This window comes from Octodon degus, unplaced genomic scaffold (genome assembly GCF_000260255.1).
Source record: "Octodon degus isolate 3935 unplaced genomic scaffold, OctDeg1.0 scaffold00110, whole genome shotgun sequence".
NCBI classification, from domain to species: Eukaryota; Metazoa; Chordata; class Mammalia; order Rodentia; family Octodontidae; genus Octodon; species Octodon degus.
In genome coordinates, this window is record NW_004524686.1 from 4,627,586 (window position 1) to 4,637,117 (window position 9,532).

Genomic DNA, 9,532 nt, shown 5'->3' on the forward strand with positions numbered 1-9,532 from the left:
TCATTGATATTTCTCAATATTTTTTTAAAAAAGTTACTTCTGGGGACAGGGGAGATGGCTCAGTAGGATAAGCACTTCCCTGGCAAATGCAAGGGTCTGAGTTCAATCCTCATTTCCGCAAGAAAAGAAGAAGAAGAAAAAAAAGGGTATTTCCAGTCAGGAAAACTTTAAGAAAATGAATCATATGATTAGTGGATGAGGAGGTCTAATTAGCAGTCTCATTTACATCACATAGTGTGGGAGACTGTTATGGTTTGTGTATAGGTGTCCCCTCAAAGCCTTCTGCAGTCATCGGGTGGCTTCTGCAGTTAGTGGTTGATTATTGTGGTTATGTATGCTATGCCTGCCCTGGAGCAGGTAATTTGCATTATAATGTAAGGTGGGAAGAGAAGCTAGCTGCTTGAGCTGCTGCTATACCTCCCTTGCTTTCTTGCTCTTTGCCACCTCCATGAAAAGTTGCTTTCTGCTATGTGCTGCTCTGCCTTGGACCCAGCTGAATATGGACTGAAACCTCCAGTAACTGTGAGCTAAATAATCCTTTCCTTCCTTCAAAAAAATAAGTAAATTTCTGTGTAAAAATATGTCATTGGACTGTTTCTACTGTGCCACCTTAGAGTCAGCTTTGGAGCCAGAAGACCGTGGCCTGAAACCTCTACAGATTTTGTGCTGAAATGAACCTTTCCTCCTGTAGCTCATGAGTAACAAGTATTCCAACACAAAAAGTAGCTAAAACAATATCTAAAAGTTAAATTCATTTGAATGCAGAGAGTTTTGGCCCTACAAAAGCAGGGAAAACAGTGCTAGATTGGTGGCTTTGTGCATCATCTTCAGGGAGTACCATCATGTTTCCAGGAAATCCTTATAGTTGTTGTGTATATAACACTTAGCTCATGCACTGAACTCACATGTGGCGGGACAAGAGCATGAGCCCATTCCACACCTGCCCAAATGGAAATTTCCTGGACTTGGCCTCAATCGAAAAGGAACTTCTCAGAGAAGTTTTCCATTCAAGGCTTTTTTCTTCACTTAAGGCACTAAGACCCCAGCCTCTGCCACCAACTATAGTTTCATTTAAAACTAACTCTCGCAGAAGGAACTGTGGCTTGGTTTACTAAAATGTAAGAACTTTTTCCTACTTTGCTGACCAAGCCAAGCAAGTCCAGTTACATATTAAATCTTACAGACTAAACTAAAAAATTTAAAAGAATCAAGAAAATAAATATTTTGTATATTTTCCTTTGTATTTTCTTAAAACCTGATTTAAAAAAAAAAACAGCAAATTTGACCAAGGCCGCCAATAAACTTATATTTTTTTGTTTGTTTGAGTTTTTTTTTTCTATTTAGTACAGAGTCTACAGGTTCTGTAGGGTCTATACGGTCACACTACACAGATCAGACTCATAGTGATCCTCCTATGTTCAGCCTCCCAAAGAGCTGGGATCACAGGTGCACGCCATGGCCAGTCTCAATCTCTATCTCAGCGCACCCTGGGGGCGAGGCCGGCATGGCACTGGGATCCAACCCAAGTCCCTGGAGTCTGCCTAAGGAGGTGCTTTAATCCTCTGAGCTATCTGGCCAGCCCCATACACTTATATTCTAAAGCTAATAAATCTTTTAAAAGAAATAACATTTTAAATTTTGCAAAGGGAAAATAGATGAAATAACCAGCACACTATACAGAACAGGAAAAAAAATCCTCTATTGTTTTTGCCCTTGCCTGATCCTGAGCCCCCCTACATAGAATTTTGTCAAAATGGCCATATTAACAAAAATGGCATAGAGAATTAATGCAACCTCACACAAAACACCAAAAATATTCTTCACAAAAATAGAACAAAATATATGTGTTATTTAGAACCAGATGACATCTAGACTAGCAAAAGCAATCCTGGGCAGCAAGAACAAATCAGGAGGCCTCACAACCCTAAATTTCAAATTCTATTCAAAAGCTGCAATGATACAAACATCATAGTCCTGGCACAAAAGTAGGTGTGTAGATTCATGGAGTAGAAGTGAGGATGCAGAACCTCCGTGCCACATCTTCAGCTGTCTGTTGTTTGACAAAGGGGCCAAAGAAGATGGCTTCCTTAACAAATGGTTCTGGAAAACTAGTACTCATATGCAGAATATTGAGTCCAAATCTATATTTCTCATCCTGTATGAAAATAAAATGCAAGTTGATCAAAGGCATATATGAAAACAAAAATAACCTGCTGGAAGAAAAACACGTAAAATTCTTCAGGGCAAAGACTTTCTGAGCAAAACCCCAGTTGCACAAGAAATAACTTCACCAATTAACAAATGCGATTATATCAAATTAAAACTTCTACACAGCAAACAACCAACATACTGAAAATACAACCCACAACGTGGAGAAAATTGCCAGTGGCTCCCCAGAGAGCTAATGTCTAGAATATAGCAAATTTTCAAAAAAAATAAATAAATAAATAAAAATAAACAATCACTCCACAAAATAAAAGAGCCAATCAAAAAAGGAGACAATTTAAATGAACAGATGGTTCCTAGGAGAAGTGCAAATGGCCAGTAAATACATGAAAAAAATCTGTTGAGCACATTTTGCCATCAGAGAAAGGCAAATCAAACTGTGCAGATACCACTACTCCAGAAAGAATGGCTGTCATCATGAACTCAGAAAACAAAAAGAATAAATGTTGGTGAGGTTGTAGGGGAAAATGAATGTTTCCCTGTTACTAGCAGGATGGAGTGCAACCACTATGGAAGTCAGTATGGAAAATCCCCAGAAAACTACAAATAGAGGTTCCACTTGACCCAACAAAATGCCTCCCAAATATCATATTACAGTCATACATGCACACCCGTGTTTAAAGCAGCACAACTCACAATGGCTAAATCGTGGAAAGAGTGTGAATGCCAAGCAGCAGATGAATAGATAGAAGAAATATATCTATACTCAATGTATTACTATTCAGTCATAAAAACAAAAACATTTGCACCATTTGTAAGAAAATGGATGCCCCTTGAGATCACAGTGTTAAGTGAAATAAATGAGATACAAGTTCAAACTTTATACAGTTTATCTTCTATAAGAAACAATATATAAACAATTTAGGAGCAATATACAGACTAGATTATAGTAAACAGGGAGATATACCATGAGGAGGTGGGCAGAGGTCCTGGAGATAGGGGCCTATGCAAGGGAAGAGAGAAAAATTAGAAGAGATTAAGATGAAATACATATATGTACCAATCTCTCACAGTGAATGTATTCATTATGTGTTGCAAACATACACTAATAAAAAAGGAAGAATGAAAAAACAGAAATTTTGCAAATAAATTCATATTCAACATAAGAGAAATTTGACTGTCCTTCCCCTTCAAAAACAGAATAACCAATTAGCTTCAGTCTTCGGCTGGGTCAGCAAAAGTCACTCAATAACGTTGTGCAGAGGCACTAGCTGCAGTACCCACCGCAGCCTGCGCTCTCTCTTCCTCTTCTCTCAAAGCTTCCTTGTAAGAATCGCGGAAGAAACTGGGCTCAGTTCCTTTGACTTTAGCCATAAATTGCAGAACTTTCATCTTGGTGGTTTCTGCCTTGGCTCGTGGACCCCACAGGAACTCATAGCATGGGGGATCGCTGCTAGGAATCTGACGATACTCCAGATAATTTTGTCGCACCAAATCTTTGATGACCTCCTTAGGCTCCCCGTAGATGAAGTGCTTCTCCCCCTCATGCACTCCAATCATTTCCAGGAATGCCAAGATCTCTTCGGCTGTGGCACAGTCCCCCTCTATGGTTATCACTCCCAGGATCAATATCAGGAAGCCATTTGCTGGCATGCTGTGCTCATCATTCGGCACCATCTCGTAAGTAAGGCCCAGTGAATTCACGAGGACATAAAGGTGGCTGCTGGCATTTGTTTGTATTACATCAATACCAAAAAACATCTCCAAGCATGAAGAAGCTTTCTCTAAGATCACGGGGAGCCAATTTTCATACTCTTCAGTGACAACCTGGAGCATTTCCATTTTTGTGATGGGTTCCTTCAGCTGATACTTCAGGATCAGGGCATGCACCAGCTCAGTGACCTTTCCTCCTAACAGGTCATCAGCGATGGAGTCAATGTCTATTGATAACTCTGGGCTGCTTGAATTTTCTTCCACTGCTTCATTGATGGGCTCTGCATCTAACATATTACATGAAACGGAGGAAGAGGCACCCTGGGGGCTCTGGGGAGCACTTGGCACCCCAATAGCAGGGCCATCCTCATCCGGGTTGCTCCAAGTCAAAAGAGAGGAAGATGAAGAAGAGTGGGAGAGAGAAAGAAGAGCAGGAGAGGGCACATCACTTAAAGAAGTAGAAGAAATGGAGGACTCTTCCTCATCCTCAGCCATGAAACCCAGGCTCTCCTTCAACTTTTTTATCTCAGCTGGGTACTGGATGGCTTTATCAAAGTCAAGACGCTGGGGCTTTGGAAAGCGATGCATGGTGGCTTGTCTGGGAGGCAGCAGCAGGAGAGTGAACAGGAATGTGGCTGATGGGATCCCACTGGCCTGGAGGAGAGAGGAACAGTGTAAATGGCTTCAAAGGAAAAACTTGCCCATGATGGCTCGCATAAAAGTCCACGAAGTAATTCAGGCACCTACAATATCTGAATGGCAGTGGAACACCCATCTCTGACAAAAGGAAACAAAAAGGGGGATACAAATAAAGGGGCATTTTGTAGTGAAAAAATATATATATGTATATTATATACAAAATAGCACAGATATACAGCTACTTTCTCTTAGCTCAATAAGAAGAAAGTTTGAACTAAGTGTTTAGACAAGATATCATGTCTGCTTCTTGTACTATGAATAACTACTACAAAGACAACAATTTGCAATGTATTAATTATTGTAACTGTCCTACTAACCTGTTTTGAAACTGTCTCATTGTTATTTCTTTCTCAATAAATTAATTTTAGAAAAAGACCTAACCTCCAGAATTATGAGAAAATCAACATCTGCTGTCTGAATCTCTCAGTCTGTGGTGCTTTGTTACAAACGCACTAGTGCAATAATACCACTGTTGAGCTGTGGAACCCCATTAAAGTCTGATCATTGGTAACATGAAGAAAAGCCCACTTACAGGGCTTCTCTTTGAGCAATGTCCTACAGCCTCACAGGCCTAATGTCTTTCTGGTCAGCCCATCCTCTATGAATCTGTAGCAGGATATGCAAAGCTCCTCTGGGTGCAGCCTAAGACTTGGCCTGACTAGAGAAAACACAGGATCAAGATCTGTAGGGTGTCCTGTACTCTTGATCCTCAAATCCTCAATGATCAAGGTCCTCAAAGGTGTGCATCTCACCTTGACAACTCATGCTGCCTGGGCATCTTCTCTATGGTCTAGGGCATAGGATTCAGACCAAAGTCCTCAACCCCAGTTATGACTTGTACCTACGTGCTCCCCAAAAGCTGCATATGGTTATAGGTGAGGAGTTTGTCAAGTGGCTGTAATAGGGTACATAAGTATGGTTTAAGGGTATGATGAAGGGCTTAAGGGTATAGTCAGTGGAAACTCCACCTTTGGTATGGTGGCACTAATCAATATGCTTGTACACCTGAATGGCATATATAGGGACAGAAAAATAGTAGGAGGTGGCTGCAGCTGCTTGCTGCTTTGACTACTTGCTGCTTTCTGTTTTCTCACCAGCCATGCCATAGAATGTTTCTCCTCTGTGATGCCCCTCTGCTGTGCTGCCCTATGTTGGAATCAGCTGACTATGGACTGAAACTTCTACAAACTGAGCCAAAGTAAGCCTTTCTTCTTCTAAATGCGGGTGTCAAGTATTGTCCCAGCAGCTAGAACATAACTAAGATACTTGTACCTCTTTTAAGAGGAACTGAGATGGCCTCCCAAGCCAAAGATTGCAAGCAAAGATCTGGGTCCCTCAGAGCTGAAGGGCTGAGCCAGACTGCAAAATCTCCACAGCTCCAGAGTATGTCATCTCTAAGTTCTCCTTGGATTCTAACCCTTACCTGGCACAAGATAAACTCCCAGAATAGTATCTCATATTGTGTAGACAAAGAGGAGGTGGGCTCCTGTGCTATACTTGTCCAGGGCCTTCTGAGGTTACAAGCAGAAATGGCTAAACTCTAGGGATCCCATCTCTTCTACGTAACAGGCACTTTTGTTCTTCACACTGATGCCTATCAGGACCTGGGACCCCTCCAGTGTCTGTCTTGAGAATAAGCCCTCAATTGTTTGATACCAATAAGACAGAAGTGAGTGTACATCACATGTGGCCCCATGCTCCAGGGTCTAAAGACTGACCGTCTCAGCAAGGCATGAGTGTGCCTTCAGTCCTAGAAAGGGGAGTCATGCCCTTAGTCTTCTCTCAGGGTCCTTATCTTAAATCCTACATCATCTGTGGCCGCTCCTTCTGCTGACCTGATGTGACTCTCCCTCTGACAGTCCTCCTCAGACCAAGTCCCATAAGAACAAGAGAAATAAATTAGGCACAACATCTGGCTACCACTACCTGGGTCTCCTGGAGCTGACTGCAAAGGCTGGGTCCTATCCAGCACCAGGGAGTCCATCAGGCCCACTTGTGCTATTCCTCTGCAGTTTTTTTCAAAGATTGTATCATGCACTATTGACAAGACACTATCCCTTCAGAACAAAATCTCACCTCTTGGAGCCATCTTCCTCACATGTGGAGAAGTCTAGGACACAGCATATTGTGTTTGCCTTGCCTGAGTCCTCCTATGGCTGGGGACAGGAGACAGCCAGACTCTGCAGGATCCCGTCTCTCTGGAGTAAGATGTAGTGCCTACCCAGGCGAGTCCTTACCTTTTTACTTTATGGAGATTGGGACTCCTCCCTCTGCTGACCTGCTGTCCAATGATCAGGTCAAGGCTCTCACTTCCCTGAGACTGTGAAAACAAAAATGAAGAGATGTAACATGCAGCCACTCCTATCCAAGGCTGTGTCCTATCTGCTCTATTGTTAAGCTTGTATGGAAATAGTCGCCACACACACACCAAGCCTCATGCAATCACAGGCAGTACTTTGCAAGATGATTAGATTACAGGGGCGTTTGGTTGACTTGCTGTTAGGAGGTGGGGTTTGGTTAGAAGTGGGAGTCACTGGATGCAGATCCAGGGAGGGTTTCCTCTCTCTCCCCTGCTCCTTCCTTTATTTTTCCTGCTTCCTCATCTGCTCGGATATGAGCATCTCTCTCCCCTCATGGTCCTTTGTACACCATTTCTTCTTTGGAGCCAACTGCCATGCAATGAAATGGGAACCTAAATAAACCTTTTATCTTTTAAATTATGGGTTTGAGGTATTCTATCCCAGCAACAAGAGAGTAATTATAATAGGTATTAATCTTTATTCTTAGCATGGCACGGACCATCCTTTGCTGATTAGATATTGTTTTTTCAGACCAAGACTTCGCTTCTGAGAGACACCCCCATTCAATGCATGGAAGAAGAGAAAGCAGGCCAGATCTCCTGCCAAGATCTTGCCAGGGCTGTGGTTTCTGTGGGGCCCCTGTTCTGCATTTGAGAGGGGGACCATCAGCCCTCCTCAATGTCTTTACCTTACCCTGATTCTTGAAAGATCCTGGAACTCCTCCTTCTGCTGATGTCACACACTAATGCCAAGGGTTTCACCACCCTAGGACACTCCAAACAAAAGTGAAATGGAAATAAATTCAGTCATCCACGATTAGGGTCTGTTACATTGAGAGATTCACTCGGTCCTCCCTCAGAGTATACATCTTTACTCTTAGCAAAGCCTTTCCAATGCTCTACTTATTGGGACCCACATCTGTCAATCAATCCCTGACTGCCCTGAAAAACTCCAGGGTCTTGGCTCCCAGAGGAGCCTGTGGCAAAAGTGGTAACTCATTCCATTTGCTCACTCTAAGCTGCAACCTCCCCGAGATGAGAACAAGGAATGGCCAGACTCCACGGGATCCTCCTTTACTTTCTTTACCATCAGTCCTTATCAAGGGTCCTTAACTTGAATACGGACAGAGTCAGGGATTCCCTCGTTGGCCAAATGTGGTTACAACTTCTACTGCCTGAGACGGCTGCTGCCTCATAGCAAGGATCTCACCTCTTTGAGACACTGTTGCCGGACAAAGTGAAGGTGTCACATCTAGCTAATCTTGCTTGCAGTCTCCCAGGTTGACAAACACAAAGTGATGTCAGTGGGAGGACTTGGGAAAGGTGATTGGATGTGGTGCCTTTTTACTTTTGAGGGGATGTTCTCAGAATGGTGAAAATTTTGGTTTGGTAGGTGAGGGCTGAACTTGTAGACACCAGACACACCATGCTGGCCCCCACACCAGGTGCGGTGGTGTACGCCTGTGATCCCAGCACTGGGGAGGCTGAGGATCACTATGATCTGAGGATCACAGGAGGATCACTGGAGTCTGAATTTTGTAGCATGACCCTGTACCTACTAAATAAAAAATAAAAGATTAACAATGATGAAGACTTAAAAAGAACAGGCAACAACTGAGTTCCATTTTTTTTAAGCACAAGGGCATTCTCAGGCTTCAAATTAACCAGGATAAGGCCTGAGACAACCTCCTCATCTCAAGATCTGACCCTATTTAGGTACCTCTCTCTGCTGACCTAAGTAGAAAAGTCACAACAAAACCCTTCTGGATATACCACCTGCTTGAATCCTGCACGGGGTCATGCATGGCTGATGGCAGGGCTGCATAGGGCTGAGGCAGCTTTCCTGCTGTTTCCATAAGGTCTTTGTGTTGTGCCTTACACTCCCTGAGACACAACCTTTTATTGACCCCAGTGGAGCTTCCTAAGTAAAAGCATGCTCTCTGGTTCCAAGAAAGAAGTCTAGGAATTCCATGTCTGGGAACCTCCTCCGGGTCTGCCTAAAGTTAATAGTCGGGTCAGGACTGGGGAGGAAGTTCCCTGGCTCCTCCCTTAGTCTTCCTTTTAAGGGCAGCCAGCATCTGGGGCACTGGCCCTTGCCAAGCCTACCTCCCTCACAACACCTTTCCATCAGATTCCAAAGACAGGGAGAGGAGAGGGAGGCGAAAGAAAGTTAAAATGATTTAAGATGTGATATACACAAGCGCCAGCTATTCATGATGAATGTATTAACTCTGTACAAAAGACACACTACTAAAAAAAAAGTTAAAAGTCAGGAAACATATATTTCTTCCCTTGCTGGTATTTTAAAAACGACAGTAAGGATAAGGTAAGACTTACCTCCTTCCCGCAATTCCACCATTCTGTTACCCTAATAGCCTCACCCTCCCAAAACCCACCTAGTTTCTGTGATGAAAAGTATGCTCCCCTCCCTCGAGACCTTAAATTTAGAGGCTGGCCAGGCCTAGGACTCCTCACTCTGGCTACCATGGGCACATAACCTTTTTTCTGTCAGATGTCAAAGATAGGTGCTGCGAAACAGGGAGAACTGTGACCCTGGAGCTCAAGGTAGACAGAGATGGTGCCCTCTACTGGCAGAGGGAGATGCTCTGTGGCCTCTGCAATTTGATTGGCAAGTCCTAGGCTCCTCCCACTGCT

The 9,532-nt window shown here is 43.3% G+C and overlaps 1 protein-coding gene across 1 annotated transcript; it reads right to left on the reverse strand.

Annotated features, from left to right (window-relative positions):
* Positions 1 to 3,411: 3,411 nt before the first annotated feature.
* On the reverse strand, positions 3,412 to 4,467 carry LOC101581707 (melanoma-associated antigen 10-like). Its single transcript, XM_004639355.1, has one exon. It carries the CDS (start codon positions 4,465 to 4,467, stop codon positions 3,412 to 3,414), a length of 1,056 nt encoding a protein of 351 aa, XP_004639412.1.
* Between the last annotated feature and the right edge of the window lie 5,065 nt (positions 4,468 to 9,532).